Source organism: Epargyreus clarus, unplaced genomic scaffold (assembly GCF_041222505.1).
Source record: "Epargyreus clarus isolate Ecla_fem2 unplaced genomic scaffold, WU_Ecla_fem_2.2 ptg000008l, whole genome shotgun sequence".
In the NCBI taxonomy this organism is placed as follows: Eukaryota; Metazoa; Arthropoda; class Insecta; order Lepidoptera; family Hesperiidae; genus Epargyreus; species Epargyreus clarus.
The window spans coordinates 12,823,731-12,848,700 of record NW_027332216.1 but is presented as its reverse complement, the minus strand read 5'-3'; the positions used below and the strand labels follow the sequence as shown (position 1 = coordinate 12,848,700).

Below are 24,970 nucleotides of genomic sequence, written 5' to 3'. Positions count from 1 at the left end.
CTTCTAGTCCGCTCTGAATATAGAAATGAGTTGCGTCGGAGCAGCAAATTGTAGATATTACCGGGACGAAAACTGCGGGCCCCGATACCCGTACATTGCTCGCTCTCGCCCACGGGTACATAGTTACGTTAGCGTGCCCTTACTGTTGCTACGGAGTATTTGCTTGTAGTTTTATTCGACGGCGTTGGCTCTCTGACTTAAGACTTAAGAGCGGACTTGAAGCTTGACGCGGACTTTACCCTCGCGATGTTTTCCTTCGCCGTTATAACAAGTGATCATATTTGTTGCTACCATATAATGAGTTGACAGTTCCGCTACGCATGTCGCACGACGCACGCCATTTGTGTTGGTATAAATTAATATTTAATTATCTGTTTCAGTGGTATTTCAAGTCTGTGCTTCTCGAAACGCGGCGAAGCTCTCTACTTACATTCGTCTTCGGAACTTCAAAGGATTACGTTGTCCGCCACAAAGGTAAGCATTTACATCACATTTTTTTTTATAATTAGAGCCTAACGATAAAACAAACGTGCTACCTGATGGAAAGTAGTCAACGTCACCTATGAACATTTGCAACACCAGAGGAGGCGCCGGCTTTGAACGAGAGCTCTTTTTGCACCTTTTTTGAAGAGCCCCATGTCATAGCGCTCCGGGAATACCTCAGGAGGAAGTTCATTCCACATCTTGCAAGTTCGTGGCAAGAACGTCCGCGCAAACCGAACCGAACATAAAACCATTACACAACACAACTTATAGTGTAAGCTCGTATAGTACAATACTTTTTAATAATAAAGAACGAATAATTATAAAGTTAAAACTGCTGCCTGCTCCAACGCCGAAGTATGTGTGATGAAACAAATTAGTCCTCGGAGCTTGCAATGCTTTGGTGATACACTTTAGATTATGTCCCTGAACAGTGTTGACCACTTAAATCCCAATACTTCTCAATATTATTCTCAACTGTACTAGTTCGCTTTAATTAAACAGATTGGTTTGTACAAATCAATTTTAACTATTTTTATTTCCGTAGGTGACAATCGCGCAATGCCATATAATTTTATCACCATGGGCGGCAGCGCTGCGCGGACCTCCAGAGGAGACCCCCTTGACTAATGGAGAACACAAGGTATAGTTTATTATTTATTTTACTCGGAATAAATAGTGTTTATGATTGATTTTCTGAAGACACAGGATTAAAGGAACAGTTTGGTAATGACCAATTAACTTCACATGCTTAAAGATATTGGTCGCAAAAATAATTAAACATCATATCGATGGAAAATATTGTTATTCTTAAGTATTTTGTAGTATGTATTTATTGATTATGTGAAATATAAACTGAGAAAGTTTTTTTAATTATGATAAATGTGAATTTTGTAATATTTTATTGTAATAACTTTTTTAAAACATTTTCGACACTTATCAAGGAGTATAGTCCGTGCCAAACTTCAAGTCCGCTCTGAAGATAATACGCGCAGTCAGAGAGCCAATGTGGTCGAACACAACTACAAGAATATACTTCTTAGTAACGTAAGGGCACACTAACTGCGCTATGTGCCTGTGGGTGAGAGCTGACAGAGGGCGGTTGTCTGGGCGGTCCCGCGCTGTCTTCGTCTCGCTAATATCTACATCTTGCTATTGTGACGCGACTCGTTTGTATATTCTGAGCGGACTAGCAGTTTGGCGCGGACTCTACCGATGTGTTTGTTGTGCTCTAAACTGTTTTCATATAGAGTTCTTCGTTAATATGACCAGGAGGAGGTCCCGGAGACGGCGCACGACGTGACGGCCGCGTCCGCCGACATCACGGTGGACTCCGTGCGCGACCACACCGCGCCTCCGCCGGAGCCGGAGCTCAACATCAACCTGCAGGTCAACACTCAACACCAAATCTAATGCGGCCACACAAGGGTGTCGCTAAGAGGGAGGAGGAGGAGGATGGAGGAGCAAAAAGAGCACCTGCTCGCGATCCCCTTCCTAAAAATGCTAAAACCACTGCTTCATATGTCAACTGCCCATGGACCATAAGCTAGCCATGCCCTTTGAACACATATGGGGACCGGATCTTCACAAGCGTTCATTCACATAAGGATCATATATTATATATACAGCTGATGTACATTAACATGCAAACCATTCACCCACAAGGAAAGTGTTCTCATTCTCATTCAAACCAATATAGATAAACATACATGTGGATGTGGATCATAAACACAAATTCACGTGCAAATCAACATTCATAAGAAAAACCAGATGCGAGCCATATTTAAATTGATTTGCTTGTTCACACTGGCGATGTTGTCATCAACGGTTAAGAATTTTAAAAATATGTCACACACACAGTTTTAATTAATTATACACAATTAAAAAACATGCACATTACATGTTTGTAATTTTTTCGAAAAGAAACTGCTAATCACTTATATGGTATTATTAACCCTTGTTAATTTTAACCCATAACCGTATCCAGCATAGGAACAGTAACGGGTTCTACGACATTTAAACACTTATACATCTCTTACTGACATTCATATGTCAACGTTTCCAGAATTCCCAAGTGAACACGAGCTCGATGGTCGTGAAGACGACCACACGGACGACGATCAACGAGAACAACGCGGACGGCGTCACCAGCACGATGACAACGACCACGTCCAACTCCACCACCGAGAACAGTCAGTATACCACATGATAACGTTACACTCACACTATCTCACACACACACACACACACATACAAACAAACTCACACAGACGCGCGCGCGCGGTTGCTTATACTTTACACTTTTATTTATACATACACTTTTTAATATAAATACAAATTCTTTTGATGACTAAGTTACTTTTAATAAAGATATATATAGTATAGATATATAGTATAGTTTTATTTTTAGTTTTTAACAATGATACAATATATTAACAAACATAATTCTAAGTTTTCAGGACAGTAATGTTATAAATGAGTTGTTACAAAATATCTATAATTCCAAAATGTTCCGAATTATCATAAGAAATAAACACTACATTATATCAATTATATTTAAAAAATTACCCAACTCAGCATACAAGCTTGCAGTGAATAACATTATTATTCATTATGAAAGCTACCTATCAAACTATTTTATCAAGCAGTCTTAGGATCGATCCACACTGCTCTAATGATGTCAATAATGACGTCATGATAAAAATAATCAATATTAATTTCCACGCCTGCGCCTTTGGCATAACTCTTTAAAAGCAGCAGTATAATGCTTCTGCTGTCTAAAATATGTATAAAATATAACATGGCACACACACTTATGTGATCCATACTCATTCTTTAGACAAATAGGGGGAATATTATAATAGGAGATCCTACTTTTTTGTATAAATCAATACCAACATTATTAGACAAAGTACCATCATGATAGTGTGGATCGACCCTTAACGTAGCTTCGCATACTACTTGCATGATGAAGTATATTCGCCTTCTATATGGCTTTATAAGGCCGTAAGTGTATATGTATGTATGAGAGTAAACGAGATAGATGATATGCGAGTGTCCTGGCTGTTGTGTTTATTTAGTTTTGTATTATTTGATAATTAAGTAACCTTTTTAACGCTACTTTAGTCGACACATCAAAATATGATGTTGATAGCCGGCAATATGTAGTTTAAAACGAAAAACATTCTAAAAAATATTTTCATCACCCAAAAATAATAAGCGTTAAGAAAAACATTTAAAAAAATATTAGTTCCCCAAAAAAATTGCAAACACACTCAAAGATCAATGTGTGTTATATTTTATTTATTTTAAAATATTTCAAATATCGAATTCGCGTATCTATTGAAACTAAGTTGATTTTTTTATATATTATTTTTGGTATGAGTTTCTTAATCTTACCTAGAGTGGTGTTGAAAAGGTTAAAATTAAAATATATTTCTATACCTTTATTGTTGTGTACCTCCTTATTTAGAAATGTGTATTTGATGTACCTACTTGTTGTTGTATTATCTGCAATTGCAAGAAAGATTATCATTTCTAACAGAACTTTCTTTCTTTTTAATTAATGAATTTCAATTCAATCCATATACGTATAAATAAGTTTTATTTTTGATTTACTATTATAAACCGTCTGTTTTTTTTTTATTAAAGATTTAGATCAATTTAGAATCATTGCGTAGTTGAAAATTATAAAGAATTCTAGCAGAAGACTAGCAATGAAAGGACAAAGATTTAAATCGTATTTTACTCGTATATTTACCTATGTGTGCACAGTATATTTTTAACACAACTTTGAAGCAATTTGCTTTAAGGTTGTGTGTTATTAGTATTGAGTGGAATAAAATATTGCCTACTTTTTATACTCATCGAATTTCAAAATAAATATATATATTTAAATTGTAATTTTTTTTTAATATTTGAAATGTAAAAATAAAATATACATATAAATTATTGTGAACATAAAAGTGTTTATTCCTAGACAAAAGAAATCTATGTAAAATTTACGTCACAATTGAATCAACTCATCTCTTTGTAGAATAATTTCTACACAGCCGTTGTAACGATTTAAATCTTTGTCTATATAATATATTAAAAGTACGTTATAATTTGCGACATTACTATTCAATCATACCACTGTATCTGGGTCTCTCAATAATTAAACCATAGACCCAACCCCATAGACACACTTTAAGAACAACGCAAAATTTAAGATCAAAAGTATTTCCAAAAAGTCTATTTTTTATTTATCGAATTAATTTTAATTACAATTTCGATGCCCTTAAAATTGATGAATTATAACCTTGTTTATGATTTATATTCGCTTCACTATCCATTATATACATATTATTATTACGATTATGTTTATGTCCGTATGTATGTATGTTTGACGGGCGCTTTGTGTTTTTTGTTTGTAGTCCTAGAGCACAGTCGCGAGGAAGGCGTCATCACCCGCATCGAGGTATCCCACACTTTGCTTTAATATGTACCTTATGTATGGTGTATGATAACTGATGTGGATATGTGCCGGTTTCTTATCTATTTGTGTTTTAAAGAGGTTGTTTTGCATGTTAAATTTGTAAGGAGGATTTTTTAATATTAAATACGTTTTTGAAACAAAATTGTTTTGTTTTCGCAATAACAGTATTATGGAGACATTGTAGTTATTTTAGTAACAAAATTAGTAACATGTAAATAAAAAGTACTTTCTTGTAATATTATATTGTTGATTAATTATTGAGTATTACAAATATTTATAAAGTTAAATCAATAAAAGTCATCAATTTAGTCTAATTTTATTAATTGTCGTCCATTTATGTCAAATAAAAAGTATAGTAAAGTTAAATTACGCTAAGTAAATTAACGTAGCTTTTTCTTAAGCAAGTATCTTCTTAATTTAAAATAATATCTAATTCAGACTGAAACACGGCACATATCTACCTGACAAGGCGTAAATCCTAGCATGCCCCCTACTTTAGCTTTCGAATCAGCCGACATAAAGTAACGCCAACTAACTTGACTATTTTTATCCTCAACTAACCGTGTGACAACTAACCAACCGAATCTACCCGCGCTGTGTTGTGACGTCCGCTCGTGTTCCGTCCAGAAACCGTCAAACAAGGTATAGAAGAAAGGAATTTTCGTGTAAAAAATTTAATAGTAAAGCCCGCTCTACATTCTCGCGCGAAGGCGAGAAAAGCACGAGAAACGAGAATGTGGAGACGATACGAATCGGGGTTTTTCTCGTGTTCTCGCGAGAATGTGAAGCGGGCTTAACGTTAAATAGAGGATTGTTTCAATAGAGCCAGACAAACACGGGCGGGCGTCACGCGCTACCGCGGAGAAGAACGTCCGCTGGTACTCATAGAGCGTTGTGATACAGACGGGAACCGTGACGGTGCCGGCCGGGACCGACCCGAAGCTCATCCTCGAGATGTTTGACCGGCAGCGCTCCCCGCTGGCCGCGCCCGTGCCCGCGCCCGCGGAGACGCGCTAACGCTGCTCGCCCCCGGCACACACACCCACCCCGACAGGACACCCGAACACAAGCCAGCCGTTATCGTATCCAGGGCCGCCCCGAGGACACCCATCGATTTTATAGACCCCGGCGACCGTTTGATCCGCCCGTGGCCCGCCATAACAACCGAGCCGAGCTCCGGTGCAGTTGTTTTGGCCCGAAACGCTTTTAGGAGACCGGAAACGGAAGATATGTCGAATGAGATAATGATGCCCTCGCCCGCCAGGAGGAATATGCTCGCGCTTCCGAGTGCGCCCTGCCCCACTATTGGGTCGACAGCCGACAGTGGAAACATTCAACAGGAGCCAACTACATTTGGCCCCAATATTGGGGCTTATCCCGCTTTGAGGAATATCCACCCTGGCCCGATTATGCTTGGTCCCAATATTGGTGCCTTTTCCGGTTCGAGGAATGTTCGCCCGGGCCCAACTATGCCTGGTCCCAATATTGAGGCCTTTCCCGGTTTTAGGAATGTCCGTCCGGGCTCACCTATGCCTGGTCCCAATATTGAGGCCTTTCCCGGTTTTAGGAATGTCCGTCCGGGTTCACCAATGGCTGGTCCCAATATTGAGGCCTTCCCCGGTTTTAGGAATGTCCGTCCGGGCCCACCTATGACTGTTCCCAATATTGGGTTCACGCCTAGTACGGGAAATACCCGACCAAACCCAACTACACTGGGTGCCAATGTTGGGCCCACAGTCGACACAGACAATCGTCCGGATCCGACTATGCCCCCACCCGGTGTCGTGATCGTGTCCAGAGTTGCCAAGAAAAAGTCGGCCACAGGCATGCGTGGAATTGTTTCTCGATACGCCATCATAGGCAACGTTGTGCCCAAGCGCCGACCCCGGAAAGTTATGTCGCGCGTCGTCCGAAACTTGGAGACCGGGGAGAATTCCGATTGCGAAGGTTTGAACGTAGTACCGTTCGAAAATGCCGCAAACCTAGTTAATAACCCTTCGAGAGGACCGATTATAACGAAAGCGGCGCGGAACAGGCACAGAGAGAGGCTGCTCCATGAGTACCATCTATACAATCCGACCGGCGACCCGCTTCAAAACATGCGGCCTTTCTTGAGACGCAGAGTCAGAGTGGAGTTGGTTAACAGGCGCGTCTTACAGGACTACCAGGACAATTTTACAGGTTACGGCACATTTTCATTCCTCACGGCGTGTAGGGTATTCTCACTCATAGTCCTCGGGTACTTCATGCTCCAATACAAAGATACCTAAACGTACGTGCGCGTACGTCCCGCCGTCGACAATTCAAAGTCGCACGTAACTTGCGACAAGTATTCGTTATTTGTATCTGTATTTTATATACACTATTGAACGACTTCATAACTATTATTGTCTTGTATTCGGTATTTCATCGTAGGTGTAATTTATAACTTTTGTAAATTTTATCCTCGTAAGGCCCATAATTTGTAAGTAAATGCATTTTATAAAGGTTAGTTGAATTATTTTGCCCTGTCAATTATTTAGCGTGCATGAATGTCATTTTTTTTATAAATTTTGTTTTTATTCTGTCTACATTAAGAACCTCTATTGAAACATTATGTTGCAACTTATGTGCAAAGGTACTTAAGTAAAAACAACATACTTAAAAACCCTCCATTTTTTAAACATTTTTTTTTAATTTTTAATCTGTATAATATTCCGTTATATTCGAATTTCAATTAAGCACGTATATAATGTTTATTTTAGTACAAAAAATGTTAAAGCCATAAATTTTTGATGTAGAAATGCTGCAATTAAATTGTGGAATGTGTAAAACAATATTATTATTATTAGTATAATAATTATAGTGAAGAAGCGAAATCATTTTTATTTAGATTAAGTTGAACATTTTTAAACATTCATAATGAATGCGCGATGTGCCTATTTATTTCTTTTTTTTATATCGAAGAGAATTTTATTTAGGTGTTATTATTAGCTATATATACCTATTTGACAAGTAATGACTAGTATAAATTATAATAATATAATTAGCATTTTTTTAGATTTTCCATGGCGTATGTTAGCAGTTGCTATTTTTTATTGAATTTAAACGTTCTTTTAATCCAGCAATGTTTTATTGAATTGTATATTCAGTAAATATTTAATGTAATAAATTATAATGAACGATGCGGTAGTTATGCAATATGTATAAGCGTGTAGGTTTTAATTCTGCGTCTTCATAATTTAATGTTGTACCTATTTTTAATCTGGTGTCTTGCGTTATTCACGGCAGCTGAGGTACAAATAAGACGCACGCCATTTTATTTTTAATGACAATTTTTGTACGTACTGTACAATGGGGCGTTCCACTGAATTACCAAAACGACCGCGATCTTTCATATGCTTCACTTTAATACACAATGTGTAAGTGATATAGACTGCGGTCGTTGCGATCGTCAAGTGGAACGCGGGTATTGACAACAGTATTTCACGGGCAACAAATTATTTTAAATAAAAGGCCACTCACATGCAATACTTCTCGTAATAAAAGTCCTAAGTATTGTATTATACTTTACTTATTTAAAAGTTATGTATTTCCTGCTTTATTATAAAATAATGCCAGGTGTATACTACTTGAACATATGTCTAGTTCCATTACCGTTGAAAAATTTCTAGTTAGTTTGGACCGCTTTTAAAAAAGCAAAGTAACCGAATTATATTATTTATAAAAATTCAAATTAAGTATAGCGGTCCCATCTAGGCTCATTTGGAAAAACATATATCATTTTCAAATCGAGCATTGAAAACGATGACAGATTTAGAAAAGGGTTAATGTTAAAAATAAAGACTATTAAGTTTAAAGTTAAGAATGAATATTTTACCGAAGCCTAATTCAGATCGTAGTAGTATTGCATGTGAAACTGGCGAATAAACATCACATGTTGTGATATAAAGGGGATTGATTTTCGTTTTTATAGACATTGTATTTTATCGTAGACGTAAGTTGAACGTGCCTGTTATTTTTATTAAGAATCTGCTTTTAGCCCGCATAGTGAGTATGTACGGTGTATTATTGTGCTGCATTGGTCGAACTACGTCCGGACTATGCATTTATTGTACAATTTTCTCTATGCTATTGTATTTTTAATATTTGATACGAACTTGCTATTTGTATCCTAATCTTACATGAGAATAAAAGCTAATATGTATTAAAGTTGTTTCGTTTTATTGTGATCCTAATGTTGTATTGTTACTTATAATGTTTATTGTAAACTTTTTGTATAAGTATAAAAGAGTCCGTCCACGCCTTCGGTGATAATTTTTGGAGCAATTGAAGTAGCGTCGCTTAAACTTTGAACTTTCTGTAGAACTCTTTTATACATTTTCTTTAGACGGCAGATTAGCTAGTATTGAAGATGCTTATTGATGAAGTGAGCGAGTGAGTGAACAAGTATGTAATTTGTACTGAACTTGTTGTAATAATGCATGTATGTATGTAAGATTAACGATTACTATTGAAATCGAGTAGGGATTAAAACACGGACTAACATGAAAATATAAATTTATTCTCCTTCATTAATCAAACTTTAACATTAACAACCTTGTTCCCTTCAAATTGAAATTAAAGTCTTAACCACTATATAAACATAATTATTTTGACATACATTTCATAATAAAGTATTATTAATAATCAAAAATCTTCATTTATTTATTTATTTTAATTTCTTTGAATATTATATGCCGCATAAAATAAGATTAATTTCTGTTGTCTGTTGTATAAGAACTTTTACCATCTCATATAATAAAAATATATAATTTTTTACTTTCTAATATATCCATGAATTCGAATAATGGAATGATTTTTAATTATAATGGAATCCAAAATAAACAATCGAATCACTGGAGCAACAACATAAGTCGACATAAAGACAAATTGTTAAGTATTTTGTGCCAATTTGACCTACAATTAACTAACTAAATCAACTACTTTTTGAGTTTCACATACAGATAAAAGATTTGTATACATAAAGAAAATATAAAAAATATACTTATTTCTGACAATGAGGCAAAGTATAGGCCAGGGTCCTCAATTTTTTTTCTTTGATTCCAGTCACTTCCAAACTATCTATTTCTCCTATAATCGTCGTGCAATGTTTATATGCTCGGCGAACAGACGCGAGGATAAGTATGTAAATAACCTATGCGGGTATATTCGAGATTTGTCAATATGCTCGTCCGTTCTCCGCGGAATATGTTTTTCTACGCGAATCAAAATACTATACGTAAATATTCGTGCGCGGCCGTTACATCTTCCTTACTGTTCGGCGATTTACTCGGTGGATTGTTCGCGAGTATCTAAACATTACATTAGACTGTACAAAATAATCTTTGGTACAATGTTACGCGGTGTTAGCCAGCAGGTGTCTCTCGTGCGCCGTCCGCTCGTGTCGCTTGCGGTGGTCGGAGCGGCCGAAGCGCACGCCGCAGTACTTGCACGGGTGCTTCTTGATCTTCGCGTGGATTGCCATGTGGATCTTCAGATAGCTGAAACATAAACAAAGTTACGTTTTTACATTTGCTTTAAAGCTAATAGAAGCCTTTTGGAAGTTGGGTCAAAAGGCACCACCACACTTATTTTGACATTTTGACTGTAATAGCAGTGTAGCGCTGCCGTATTCTGATTTGAAGGGAAAGACATTACACGAGACTTTCCAACTTAGTCATCAGGCGTCATAATGCATCCGTGGACGACTCCAACTAGAACTTGGATATCTTTCTGGAGTTGATTTTAAGCAACCATGGGCAGCAGAGGCCACTTACTATAAAACTGTCTGCATGCTCGTTTGTTACCCTTATCATAAAAATCCTCCCTTCCCGTACAAAACAAAGTATAATAAAGGGCAACATGGCAGAATCTTCATTCATAATTCCTCATCTAACAACGCTTTCTAGTCAAGCGCTATGGTTGAAATCAAACTTACGCCGGTGTCCGGAACTTCATACTGCAATGTGTGCACTCGTATTGTTTGTGCTCGTTGTGCGTCAGTTTGTGGTTCTTGAGTGTTGTCGTCGAGGTGAAGAACTTACCGCACTGGTTGCACTCGTACGGTTTCTCTTTCGAGTGACTTCTGTGGAAAAATAATTATTTATTCGATAAAAATTCATATCTACTATGTAAATAAAATCTACTATGTAGATACACATACAATATAAATTAAAGCAATGACAAATAATTAGCATTTATAATTTAAGATTATGAAAAATATAGAACAAAGGAGTACTTATTTCCAGCTGAAATTTTATTTGGGGTTTGTGCAACTGTTCCTGGACCAGTTCTGTAATATAAATATGATAAGAACCTAAAAACATTGCTCTTACCTCAAATGAACTTGAAGGTGATACTTTTTGAAGAAGCTTTTGGAGCAGAATTGACATAGGTGTGACTTCTCTTTGTCGTGTACTTGACGTCTGCAAATAAATTATTTGTAAGGTTAGGAAAGTATAGAGGGTAGTAAGAAGAACCGTTTCATATTGGGGTCTGTAAAAAAGTGGCGTCCGTCAGAATGGCGTGTGTAGAGTCGTATTTAGCTCTCAAATAGTGTCGAAACATTGCTTCCAAGTTGCTTCCCATTGCTTCCAAAGACGAGAGAGTTGCTTCCTTCATAATTTAGAATAAAATAAACCAGCAATAAACAACAGTCTAAAATGGCGCTATTGTAGCAAAAGGGTACGAAATTAAATTAACAGTTGTAGACTCGAGAGTAAATGACGCACAGTTGAAAGATTTAATAATTTTGGTGACCAGAGTAGTTAATAAAACTGCAGTCAACAAAACCCTCTTTTTTATGTAAGTAGTCCAAAATCATTACTGAAGTTTTTTTTTAAATATTCTGGGCCTGTTTTAAGGTAGGTATAAGCGTATCTATGTATTTTTCCACCTACTTGTGCTGCAATATAACGATCTTGCTACCAAACTCCTTATACTGGTCCTACGGGTAGAAGCTCGCGGTGGAGGGTGTGGTGGAGTGCGCAGCGAACTGCGCCAGCTACCATAGATACGTCGTCGGTGAATACCGGCGCAACCCACCTGTGCAGCAGCATGACAATTTTGCTGCCAAACGCCTTCTCGCACTGGTCGCACTGGTGCGGCCTGGCGGCGTGCGCGGCGAGGTGCGTCGGCTACCATACCTATTTATCAGCCCTACATTAAGCACGACGAATATCAGCGTAACTTACCTATGCTGCAACATAACAATCTTGCTGCCAAACGCCTTCTCGCACTGGTCGCACTGGTGCGGCCGGGCGGCGGAGTGCGTGGCGGCGTGCGCGGCGAGCTGCGTGGGCGACAGGAAGCGGCGCGCGCACACCGCGCACGCGTGCGGCATGCGCGACGGGTTGTGCATCTTCATGCAGTGCGACCACAGGTCCACCACCTCTGTTGGGGAAAACGTTTCAAAAAATCTAGTTGTTTCAATGCTAGTGGTAAAGGAAACAGAATTGTTCGCTACTTACGATTTTCTCTTTGTTGATCAATTTCTATTACAATCTGTAGTATTTAAATAACTTTGCAAATATGTATGTAAAATAATAAGTTAACCATATATTCACAAGGAAATTTCACAACTCAAAAATCAAAAATGCCAACTAGTAGAGGATAAGTGAAGATTCAGTTGTAATATTCCTGTAATGTAATGTTGTAATGTTCCTTATGCCATGAGGGTATATTACCAAAAATATGACTACCCACAGTTTAGATTGTTGTCCATTAGTACAAGAGGAGATCTTTTACCTTTACAAATAAAAAGCAAACCAAAATCAATGAAAGCACTAACCTTTACTACAAACATTACATCGTTTTTTGAGGCTAAGATGTTTTATCCTGTTGTGTTTGTATCTGGCGCTCATCGTGGAGTACACCTTATCACACACCTTGCACTTGAACCTTCTCCGCTCGCTCAGCGGCTTGTGTTGATACATGTGCGCTTTCAAGTTGCGCACTCTCTTACCACACTCTTCACACACCATCTCCACTGGTTTGTGCGACTTTTTTGCCCTACCCCTCTTCTTGTACTCTTTTTTGATTTTGACCGGTTCTGTTTGCATATAATTACAATAAAAAAAAATTATATAATCAATCTGATTGTAAAGGTAAACAATTAAGGCGTACTAAAAATACAGACAATGAACACATTTGGTAATAAAGTAATGTGTATTATTGTCTTATGAGGAAGTTCTTTTTTAAATCAAATTTTGTAATTTGGGAAAAAAATGAAAACAGTTAAATTTAAATTAAACATTCAATCAAATGAGATCAGAATAGTTAGTGTTATTTTGGGTATCATTTTCATTAAATACCTACCATTTTCTTTAGTGTCTTCCGATTCTTTATTATCCTCAGATACAGATTCATCCTTGATTAACTTGATAACACTCAGTAACTCATCATCCGATTCACAATCCTGTATATCCTCCACCTTAACACTTAACTCGGTAAAGTCTACATCACTATCATTATTCATAGAAATAAAGTTATTATTAGTAAATTCCTCTTTGATTTCGTTAAAAATATTGTCTTTATTAATTTTTATCTCTGTTTCTAGTGTTTTCCAATATAGATCATTTTTTTGTGCGAGAGATTTGAATTCATGGAATGCGAGTATATTTTTGTAGCATTCTAAACATAATTTTATACTTGCCATATCTTCTACATGGATCTGGAATTAAGATTTTTTATGTAATAGCTTATTTTACTAATCTAAGTGTAATAGGATAAAATATAAATGTCCACCTGTTGATATGACAGCTATGACCTCTAATCAACAATCAAAAATTCTATTGAATAACGACCACAGAGGTATTAACTACCACCCACCACTACTATAGCATGTAGTGGGTTATATTTCTTCTAAACACTAAGGATTACATCTTCTAATTAATTAACAGAAAACTGAATCTAAACAATAAGTTACTACTTAAAGAAGTATAAGAACTAACTAATTGAAAAAGCATATGTTTTACATATAAAAATTATTAAATAAAAATTCTAGTAACTTTCAGACAACTCTTTGGTTTTTTGTTATAATTCTTATAAATTTTTCGTATTAACTAACGTCTAATTAAATATGTGCTGTAAAGACTTATTGTCTACTATAATAATCTATGAGGAAAACAAAATACCTGGATATCCAAACAAAACAACAATACATCGCTAAAGTTTGCTTTCCCGTTCACCTCAAGTTCCTTCATATCCTTTTCCGCTGTATCAGCGAGGCAAATTCTACACATAGTCATCTTATTACCCCGTTTCGTATATATTGTATTGATTTTACATTATATTTAACAATGTTTTCCTTTTTTAACAAGATGCCAAATGAAAACAAAATATCCCAGAATTCCTATACTCCCTTTCGCGAAAACATGTCAACTTGACACAAGTGACACTTACGTGACGTTACAAATTCATAAACAAAATACACGTTCAATAGCCTTAAATTCATTAGAATTGCCTTAACTTTTTCAAGTTGCTCTTTATATTATGACGTATAACTAGTTTCAGTAAAGAATGTCATTAAAAATGGGTGGATTTTGAATAAACTAGCAGTTTGAACGAACTTATGAAACAGTCCGTTTGAAAGTCTATAATCTTACATGTAGAGTGGGAACAAAAATATAAATGAGCAAATAAAAATGTCTTCTTTTAAAGGATAAAATAAGTTTTATTGTGCACTCTTTCAAAAACGATCACAAAAATCCAGAATTTAAAATAATATCTAAAGGAAACAAACTAAAAAACTAAGGACAATCAGGTTTCTCTGCTACATTCTCGTCTACAACGTCTTCAACAGTCATGTCAGAGCATACACATTCTTCAGTCAGGCTCGGAGTGTCCTCTGGCATGTCAATATTCAATGTGTTTGCTATCACTTCCAGCTTGTCATTCAAATAGGGATACTCGTTCATCATGGAATCCACCACGTACTTCAGCCGTTCGTTCAACGTTTTCGCCTGAGTGTATTCGTTTATGACGACTGCTTTGGGCTTCCTCACTCGTACAGATTGGCGTTTGATCGCAGTTGCCAATTCTGTACCCAACCGTTGCGTACGTACTACACGCTCCAGCAGCTAAAAGTTAAAAAAGACAAATGCATGAAATACTCTATACATTGTGATTTTATCAGTACGTAGAATTTTCATAAAATTCTTCACTTTTACACTTTTTACAATATACGAAGATAAGCTATTTTCATAATTAAGTTCTTTACATGTAACATTGTTTATTTAGATAATATTCGAAGACTTTTTGGCGTAAAAACATAAACCCTATAAAAATCCAAAAAGACTTCCTATGAAAGACATCGACGCAATTTACCAGCATGGCAGCATGTTACTTAGCCTATTATCAAAAATACTGTTCTTACAAAAAGATAGCAACGCTACCTGCGTTGCTATCTTTTGTAAGTTGTGCGTTGGTATGGTTATAAAATTACCAAACTACCTATATCATTCAGCAAAATTACCCATTGCTTCTGCTTCTCGGTATCCCGGACCTCGCGAAGCAGCGCGGCCACGTGCTCCTCCAGCTGCGAGTTCATCGCGCTCGTGTCGGCCACCTCGCGCTCCAGACGGACCTGCTCTTGCTCTAGCTGCTCCATGTGCGCTCTCGCTTCAGATAGATCCTGGAAACGAATTTCTTACATCGATATTCTGTAGAACATAATGATGTTCAGTACCAATATTCTGCAGATATCCTGTAACTATTACTTATTGCTGATAGGGATGAATTGGATAAACCTTTATGAGATGGCTAATTGGCCAATTTTGCTGATAAAAATATGTAATTCTTGAGAATTATTACTTACCTTTTAGTAAATACGGAACTGATTTCGGAGCAAACGATTTATGGGCCCTTGAGAAAATATTTTCAAACCAATCAATTTGTTATTTTTTTTTTTGCTTTAGTAGAACTTAATAATTACTAGAGATTGATATTACCTTTGTAACCCTCGCTAGATCAGCCTTAGCTAAGCGCAGTTTATGGTGATAGCTGGATTGCGAGGTCTGTCCAGCGGCACCGTGAGCCTTCTCCACGGCAGCGGCCGCGCGAGACTTCTCCATCGCGGTTTCACGCCTCGTCACGTACAACGCCAAGTCTTCTGCCAACTTCTCACTGGTTTTACGAAGCTGCTCTCGACGAACCTAAATGAAGTGAAGTGGAATTTTATACGAATATTCCTGTATATGTTAGTGTAAGTATAAGTTCGTCTTGTAACATTTTTTTGTTATCATTCCGAAAACATTGTAATCTGAAATATCTTACTTCCATACGGTGAATTTCTGCTTTCATTTGTCCAATTTCGCCTGCAGCAGATTTTGCACTTTGGATGTTTTTCTTTAAATCAACTGCTAAAATTCCCTAAAATTAAAAAATATTACATTAATACTCATGATATGTAGTATTACTAAATTTAAGTATTGCAAATTCATTCAAAATTGTAAATATTACCTTCCTTTCCCAAATAAGCGCTTCCCGCGTGACACGATCTAGATCCTGCGTGAGGTTTATCTTCTCCTTATCGAGAGCTTCAATGTCATCTTCTAATTGAATTATTTCACTTTCTGCATCCTGTTTAAATAAAAATATTATACAGATATCTAGAAAATTCCCTAATTAATTTTATGAGTTAAACGAATCTTCTTAGGCAAATATAACATCGACTTTAAGAGCCCCCGCAGACTACATACTTTTATTTACTGATATTTTACTTAAGAAAAGTTTAAAAGCGTGTAAAATGTAAAACTTTTTATCGGTTAATACCATTTATTTGTATTGTACGCTCTTGACTACTACTACATCTGCTTAAAAGCTAGACCACACTATCACCTCCAAAAGATTTTTAGTTTACCCAGACTCAGTTAAAACCTCACCTTAAGATTCGCAGCGTACTCATGCGTCATGGCGTTGTTCATACGCTGCGAGGACTCATTACGCTCGGTGGCGTCCTTGCGCGAGCGCTGCAGCAGCTCGAGGCGGCCGCGCAGCGCTCGCAGCGAGCGCTCCACGCGCCCCTGCTCCTGAGACACGTGCTCGCATTCCGCCTCAATGCGCATAGTCTTTTGCTCGCAAATTTGAATCTCTAGAACGTTGAAAATTAATTACAATGTTTCCAAATTAACCAATTTTAAAGAACCGTTATTTATTGTAAATGAAAAAAATACGTGATCATTTTGTTTCCAAGTTCTTCCAAGTTTACTTTAACTGTACCTACAAAATATACTAATCTATGACAAAATCATAGTTCAACTTTGGAGTAATGTAATCAGTAATGGCGTTAACTAGAAACAATACTAAGGTAAAGTCACCTAATGCCGAGGGATTCTGAAACTGGCACCATATTCCGTGGTATTTAAAAAAACGGCTTTTATAAACTATTTACCAACTCATTTTTAATAAAAGGTATGTTATTTAATAGATAATTTATCACTCTATTGTCATATGGCTATCGTAATAGTATTATGTGTATGGTTTTTTGAATAATCGCATAGTTTTGCATTAGTGCCTCCATCAAACGCATGCTTCATACATTTTGGGCCTTTTGCACGTGAATGTCACGATTTCGCAAATAGTGATTTTTTCAGTAAATTTGCATGTGTGTGATAGTGTTTCGATGAAAACATTATATTGAATATATATGAAATCAATAACATTTAAATTTTGTGCTTATTTGTTAACAGATAAGAGTAAAAATAAGTTTAAAAATACAGCGGCGTTAGGTGCCAAATATTTTGGGCTGTCCCTAAAACTGAGGTATACCACGGAATAGCAATTTCATAGACTTGTTTTTAATTTAAATTTATGTAGTTGTTTTTATGAATAAGCACGTATTGCTTCGGATTTGACAAATTTAATACTCAATTAATATCGAAATCATTTTCCGTGGTAATGCATTGTACTGCATTACCTAATTATATGATATCAAAGATGACTTATTTATGTACTTTCCTAATTTCTTCTATGGGACAACTAAGGAGACAAAATGAAGTTCATCCAGATATGGATGTTATATTGAACAAGTATTGTATATTATTATGTACATATTTGAATAAAGCATGTTTCTGTCTCTAAATTGTGTAAAAGTCTTTTATTATTTAATAATCGGAATTTGGAAACGTGATTTTTAGTTATGAAACGCTATTCCGATGTATATAAGTCGGAATTACGTTATATGGGCACATTAATCCGCGGCATAACCGAAAAATACTATAAAGGGTGTTTAAAGTTTTCATCGGTTTTTAAGAAAATTTCTATTGTTTGTATCCGTAATTCGCTTAATCCTAATTAATGACGAATTAACATTGTTATACGATTATAACGGATAATTAAATAAGAACTAGAACATTTTACGACGTTTTCATTTGATTAAATTATTTAAAATGAAATAATTCTATAAACCTCATGACGGTATTCCATATTATTATTATTTATGGTGTACGATAATAAACCTTAGTAAAGTACACGAAGAAGAATGTCCAAAATTGCATTGCAGATACACGAATTGACTGCAGTTTAAAAAAAAAACATGATATACATTAGTAAAATTAACCAATCAAGAAACTATACTATAAAAAATGTTTATTTCGGCAGCTTCCCTTTAATCATAGCTAAGAACAATTTTGATAAAACTACTCTTTAACTAATTAAAAAAAATTGAATCGAAATTGAAACTAAATTCAATAAATAACATTTATCTTTATACACCATGTAGCAGTCGTTCTATCTCTTTCTCTCCCTTATTTTGTATACTCGGAATTAGGAACCAAATACATCGGAATAAGGATTTTTACATCGGAATTAGGGTTTTCTGCCTTGGTTCATATTTATTTAAAATACACATTTAAATCAATATTTAATCGTAAAATGTCGAGTTTATTTCAAGAGTACAGATAATAAAGCTTCTGATAAAATTATCTAATTCCTTATTAAGCCGTAGCAAATGCTTAATATCTGACGCTCTTTCTAGTTTTAGTGAAAATACCGCGGAAATAGGTGACTTTACCTTAAGAGCCCATTAACAATACAAGGTAAATTAGTACACCATTCCATTAAATACCGGAATACATCATCCAATTGGTAAGAAGCTGCATAATCGTTAAAAGGCATGTGTGTTTTATGTACGTGCTCATAAGAAATTATACTTCTCTGTCTTAATTAATAAAAATATGTACTGCTTTATTTTTACTGCTTTCGTTTTATATATCGAGTATCATATAGTATCGTAAAATTCGTTACAAAATCGTTTCACCAATAGCTTTCCCTCTTAACGCGCGTCTAAACAATTACAACTTCAATAAAACAGAGCAATAACCCACGTTTATTAATAAGATTGATGTCGTAAACGATCTTGTGGTGTTGTGATGTCAGCTTCACGACGTGACCCTGAAGCCGCAACCACTCGTGCTTCATGGTCTCCGTCCGCTCGCGGAGAGCCTTGATCTGCTGCTCCAACTCTTCTATACGACGCTCTTGGGGTGATTTTAACTACAAAATATTGTGAAGCTACAATTTGAGGCATAGAACTTAATATATGTTGAAATATAAAAAATAAGAAAAGAAAGAATACATATATGTTACCAAAGTAACAGCAAAAGCATGAATGTAGCAGAAGAATGCAAAGGGTATACAAAAACAAGTATAATATAAGTTGAGCATTTAAAGCAGATATTTCTGACTACTTTTGTTACAGAGCAGATACATTTTATAAACTTTCTGAATATTCCTTTCAGGTGCAAAGTCTTTACTTTGCCATGTGAGCATAGAAATTTAAATTTAGGTTGATTCATGAATACGTCTTTTTATTTCTCGAAATGTTACATAAAAAATATTCTTCTGAAAAGCAACAAAAATAGTAAGTATTTATTTGTAAGACATGAACTAACATCAAAGATTTCTTTCAGCGCGTTATACTTCTTGATTATTATATCCAACTCCCTTTGCTTTCTGGTGATGACGAGTGCCTTCTGGTCGTACTTCTCTTGCAACTGCTCGATCTCCTTCTCGCGTTCCCTCACTTTGGAGAGAGTCTCTTCTAGAACGAGCTTGTTTCGCGCCTGCCTGTCTCGGTGTACTTCTATATCAAACATCATCTTTGCGTGTTGGTTTTCCATGGACATTAAGGATATTTCCTAAAAATATTGTATTAAATGGTGAGTATTAAAATAAAGTTATAACTAACTAATTCTAAAGGACTTTATTACAATTTTGGACGGATTCTAATCACTTACAATCGTCACTGACTTTAGCATTTATTATGAGGAATCAATTACTATCAGACTGTAAGCATAACTTGTTAACTTATTTCCATCTACAACATACTTACGTAAGTAAATAGTTCTCGATTTATAAAAATCTTCTATAAATATTATTAAGTACTAAAAAAAGCCTTACTTGTTTTCTCGACATTTCTCTCATCTTCTTAATACCATTAGCCATTGACTCCACAGCTTTGTCATTCAGCAAACATTCCTGTAGGTTGTGCAGAATTTCATTTTCTATTTTCATCTTCATCTCTACGCGACGGTCGTATTCCTTTTCGGTACTCTTCAAAATGTTCCTCATTGTTTGATTTTCCTGTAATCATTTGTTTGAGAATAATATGTAAGTCTCCTTATGCTGCTTTTGTATTTAATCATCTATATCTCTTACCGATTTTATCAATTCTTCGTCACGTTCTGCCATTTCTATAGCTTCAGTAAGTTCTCCAATATGTGTCTCTAGGCTAATTCGCTTTGCATGCTCACTTTCCACTATAAAAATACAAAATATGTATTCTATTATTTATACTAACTATATTAGTTAATTACTATTAATCTCATTAATTATAAGTACAGTTAAGCTAAATAGTAATAATTACTTACACAGCTTAGTAGCATTCGCTATGTCGTACATTAATTTATCTTTGTTCATTGCTATTTCCTTTCCTTTATTCATCTCCTCAATTGCCACTTTCTTTGATATCTCTAAATTGTTAATTAATGTGCGGTAATTATCGCGAAGCGCTCTATAAATTTTAGTAAAGATGTAATTATTCTTTATTTTATGTAAATATTATTTTCATCTGTGCATATTCAGTTATTCAATAAAAAAATAAGTTATACTAAAATTTACAATTATGATACCAACTTGTAGTCATCTCGAACAGAGTCGTAAACTCGATCCCGCTGTTGTATGTTAACAAGAACAGAGTTCCACAAACTAACGAGTCGACGTTTGTCTAATTCCAAATCTTCTAATTCTGCAGCATACGCAGTCACCTGAGGATAAAGGCTTTTAATAATTAACAGGTCCTTAAGCCTTTGAAAAGCTTTACATTTCTATTCATATTGTTGATGCAGAAAATAATGAATTGCTTAAAAGAGATTTTTACTTTTTACCTTATCGTTAACTTTCTCCATTTCCACGTTCTTGATATCCAATTGCTTCTGAAACATTTCTAGCTTCGACTCCAATTTCCAGACTTCGTTGTTCAGACTGTATATCACCATATCCTATAAAAAGTAAATTTAACAAGGATTCATATTTTATTTAACTGATTTCAAAATACTAAAAGTATAATTGCCGACTAATGATGAAGAGAGTTATGAAAACCTCTCTCCGACAACGTTTAACATTAACTTCCCCATACTATGATCGGAAAATGTGTTCGACTTATTAACTCCTCGCTTATCACTTAACTCTTTACGAAAATAAAAGAAATCGACAAACATTGTACAATTTGGACATCATCGTTCCAAACAAAAAAAGATCAATTTGCCAGCACGCACGATTTGGAAAGTTTACAAAGTTTGGCAAAGTTCGTTAGTGAATTCATCGTTGCCGTACGTACTATTGTTCTATAAACATACCAATTGCCGCTTCTCATCAGCCAAGGCTCGTTTCTCAGCGCGCATCTTGTCGGACACGCGCTGGCTGACGGTGAGGTCGGACTCCGTCTCCTCGCGCCACGCCTCCAGCTGCCGGCACAGCGTCGTCAGCGCCTCCAGCTCTTCTGTTGCTTCTCGTTCTGTTACGATCGCCCGTCGTACCAGTTAATAAGCTTATTCTACAAACTGTAGTATAAGCGAATGTGACTCAACTTGTTTGATCAATTTTTGTAGATTTAACCAAATATAAATTTAGAATTTAAATATAAATTTAGGATCTTATTGGTTGTAGTATGATATTTTTTTTTCTCTCTGTTTGTAACGAATAAAATTTAAATGATGGGAGTAATATGATTCGAGTATAATAAGATTAACACCATTTAATAATCAAGACGAGCTCGTATACATTTTATATCGCCATCAAAAAAACTGATAATTAATCATCTACAGCTTCCCATAAAAACACCTTCTCATAAAAAAAAAATTGTGTGGTAAGTTAAGGATTATGAATCCTATCAACTTACATCTCAAGGAGAGAAACATCTGATTCCTTAAACGACTTTGAGTAACATTGTTATCTTATAACCAGAACTTAACTTATAACCAATGTTATCTTAGAACCAAAAATACTATATTATTATTTGCTATTTATTTTAAGTTACAATCCCAGTACCAGTATTAGTTTGTTGCTCCAACTTTTCCTTCGCTCGCTTGTATCGTTCGTTGGACTCGCGAGCGCGCTGGTCGGCCGCCTCGCGCTCTGACGTACGCTTCGATAATGTCGCTTCGTATTCCTCTATGAGAACCTTGGAAAAAATCGAGCCTTGAAATAAGTAATTTTTTGCAGCTATTATCACAAAAAACGAATATATATTAAAGCTAAGAAAGCATTTTTGGTATCTAACTTTAATGCATTTTCTGGGAGTCTTCCCCGAAATGCGCTCTAGAACTATTCAAGGATTCACTCTCCTCTGGCACATACACAATGGAACGCGGACGGTAGTAGTATCTTAGTAGTAAGATTAAGTTTAGTGCATAACAAATAAAATAAATATTGAATACTAACCCTTTGTGCATTCGTATCATGATCACTCCGATATATGGCTTCTAGATCCTTCTCATACGCCTGCTTACTAAGTTTTAACTCGTCGCGCTATGAACACATTTGTAGATAACATTTTAATTACAATATTTTTATGTAAATAATAAGATTTATGTAGATTTACACATATATTGAAGATTTAAAATGAGACTAACCATCTTAACATTACAGAGCAACAAAAAATTAAGTTTAGTAGTACAACTCTTGTGTAGATTTTTTAATTGTCAAGCAGATATTTTCAATGATTGTCCTTTTAATCAAAACCAATTTTATATGAACCTTAATTAAATCTATAATCAATGTTACGATGATTCACGGTGCAGATGCGTACCAAATTAAGAATTTCCTCTTCAGCTATGGCGTTCTCTTTCTCCAAAAACTGTTTCAGCGTTGATTGAAACCGCTGCATCAAAGGATGGGTGGATTCCAGCACCGCTGGCATCGCACCCAATTCTCGCTTGTTGCGCCACCTTAAAAAAAGTTACGTATGAAGTAGTTGGTATATGAAATATTTAATAAACATAAATTTTTCCTAAGCTTAAATGGTTGCTGACAGTATGGAACGATAAGTTTGTTTGAACGACACTGCTGCGCATCGCCAGGATGTAAACTTTAATTATCTTCAAAGACCTTCGCAAAATTGAAGATTGGGAGTCATACAGTTCGCAGAAGATAGAGAACAAAGAAAATTAGGCCGACTACCCACGCCATACATTTTAACTTTATATAAATATACTTTTTTATTATTTTTAGGTATTTAATATAATGAACTTACTCATCAAACACCTCCCTACCAGCTTTCTTACAACGACACTGGTCTTTCAGACACGCGCAGCACTTGCATATAGCGCCCTCTGCTGGCGTCTCGTCGCATTCACATGTTTCTGGCTCCTGAAGTCAGTAAACGTTAATGGGAATGAGTTAACGGAAACTATTAACTAAGATTTTTTCTTAACTAGTTTAATGTTTAAATCCATTTCCATTTAAAAATGAAATTAGATGTCAGACAAGAGAAATATAAATTTATTTACTCGACCAAAACCAATTTTAATGCCTAAATAATCTAAATTATAACGTAGCGGAAAGCAACGGGATAATCAAATTAAATTTTATTTAAATACTGGCCAACGTAATGTTAGATTAAGATGCTATATTTAAATAAAGTCATTTACATGAGGAAATATAATCCTCTCATTTTTATAGAGGAGGCATGTCTCTTCATGCACGACGATCTCGTGTTCATCCCTCGGGCACACACAGTGTGGGGAGACCAACTCACGAGCTGTCGATTTTTCTTCCGTGCACACACATGGCGCATCACAGACTCCTTTCTTTTTCGACATTATTCAAACCTACAGTGCAGTTAAAATAAAATGTTTCTCTCAGGTAACTTGTAAGCGTCGTGTACAATTGATAAAACAAAACTAAGCTGTTGCTTAGTAGTATAGCTATAACGCTGTTGTTTTGGTAACCATGGTTATAACGGCTCAGGGTTTTTAAGTTTTTTTTTAATCTACATAAAATATATACATAGCCAGTTGTATCAGTGTAATAATCACGAAACAGAAAAACTAGGTAATAATATATATTATAGTAAATGTATCCATAGCATTATTCCAATCTTTAGACGAATTAACTCAATAAAATAAAAGAGATTGTTTGATGTTCATACTTTACTAAGTGCTTTTCGTTTAAGCCACCATTTTTTATTCGTAGCTGTATTGACTCAGATTAATTATTTATGGATTAAATTATTTATTCTACCGTACTACCATAGACAAGCAATTATTGGTTATGGTATAGGTACATTCTACAAAACGACTTGAATATCCGTAATTTTTTGTTCCTTGAGTATAATAGTATTGGAATGTTTGCAGTCTTTATGGTCCCAAAGTGGAATACCCATAGACAACTATTTATTTTTATAATAAGACGATAAGCAGGCAAATAATAATTTCTTAAAACGCCATGTATGGACATTATGACTATCACGATAATTTTATATATAAAAAA

The 24,970-nt window shown here is 35.5% G+C and overlaps 3 protein-coding genes across 6 annotated transcripts in view; 1 reads left to right on the top strand and 2 right to left on the bottom strand.

The window, feature by feature from the left end:
- Nucleotides 1-9,151, top strand: part of l(2)gl (LLGL domain-containing protein l(2)gl) — a 67,151-nt gene extending 58,000 nt beyond the window's left edge. For 2 of the 3 annotated variants that reach the window (XM_073076097.1, XM_073076098.1), the window contains 6 exons: nucleotides 381-474; nucleotides 1,031-1,126; nucleotides 1,756-1,872; nucleotides 2,549-2,675; nucleotides 4,899-4,942; nucleotides 5,864-9,151. In XM_073076097.1, the coding sequence (XP_072932198.1) occupies nucleotides 381-474; nucleotides 1,031-1,126; nucleotides 1,756-1,872; nucleotides 2,549-2,675; nucleotides 4,899-4,942; nucleotides 5,864-5,977 (592 nt within the window). In that variant the 3' untranslated portion in view covers nucleotides 5,978-9,151. The remainder of the gene's footprint in view (nucleotides 1-380; nucleotides 475-1,030; nucleotides 1,127-1,755; nucleotides 1,873-2,548; nucleotides 2,676-4,898; nucleotides 4,943-5,863) is intronic. The other variant, XM_073076099.1, reaches the window with a different exon arrangement.
- A 331-nt stretch (nucleotides 9,152-9,482) lies between these two features.
- Nucleotides 9,483-14,381, bottom strand: LOC140744483 (uncharacterized). Of its 2 annotated transcripts, none has more exons than XM_073076095.1 (7): nucleotides 14,116-14,381; nucleotides 13,298-13,652; nucleotides 12,771-13,031; nucleotides 12,175-12,373; nucleotides 11,317-11,406; nucleotides 10,920-11,066; nucleotides 9,483-10,482 (listed from the first exon to the last, which is right to left on the bottom strand). In XM_073076095.1, exons 1-7 carry the CDS (start codon nucleotides 14,227-14,229, stop codon nucleotides 10,338-10,340), a joined length of 1,311 nt encoding a protein of 436 aa, XP_072932196.1. In that variant the 5' UTR covers nucleotides 14,230-14,381; the 3' UTR covers nucleotides 9,483-10,337. The 2 variants fall into 2 exon arrangements, with proteins under 2 accessions (XP_072932196.1, XP_072932197.1); XM_073076096.1 differs by lacking the exon at nucleotides 14,116-14,381 and adding an exon at nucleotides 13,727-13,833.
- A 249-nt stretch (nucleotides 14,382-14,630) lies between these two features.
- Nucleotides 14,631-24,419, bottom strand: l(2)41Ab (lethal (2) 41Ab). Its single transcript, XM_073076100.1, has 19 exons — nucleotides 24,130-24,419; nucleotides 23,733-23,848; nucleotides 23,289-23,427; nucleotides 22,922-23,008; nucleotides 22,529-22,661; nucleotides 21,838-21,995; nucleotides 21,367-21,480; nucleotides 21,116-21,246; nucleotides 20,851-20,993; nucleotides 20,639-20,739; nucleotides 20,381-20,563; nucleotides 19,873-20,118; nucleotides 19,306-19,474; nucleotides 16,864-17,072; nucleotides 16,442-16,561; nucleotides 16,256-16,351; nucleotides 15,931-16,134; nucleotides 15,456-15,614; nucleotides 14,631-15,060 (listed from the first exon to the last, which is right to left on the bottom strand). Exons 1-19 carry the CDS (start codon nucleotides 24,298-24,300, stop codon nucleotides 14,731-14,733), a joined length of 3,009 nt encoding a protein of 1,002 aa, XP_072932201.1. The 5' UTR covers nucleotides 24,301-24,419; the 3' UTR covers nucleotides 14,631-14,730.
- Between the last annotated feature and the right edge of the window lie 551 nt (nucleotides 24,420-24,970).

Coding starts and splice junctions, on each gene's coding strand:
- LOC140744483 (XM_073076095.1), bottom strand. CDS start 14,229: ATGACTATGTGTAGAATTTGCCTCGCTGATACAGCGGAAAAGGATATG. Junction 13,032..13,297: donor GGAAGACACTAAAGAAAATG/GTAGGTATTTAA, acceptor ATATGCAAACAG/AACCGGTCAAAATCAAAAAA. Junction 11,407..12,174: donor ATTGTTATGTTGCAGCATAG/GTAAGTTACGCT, acceptor ATTTATTTGCAG/ACGTCAAGTACACGACAAAG.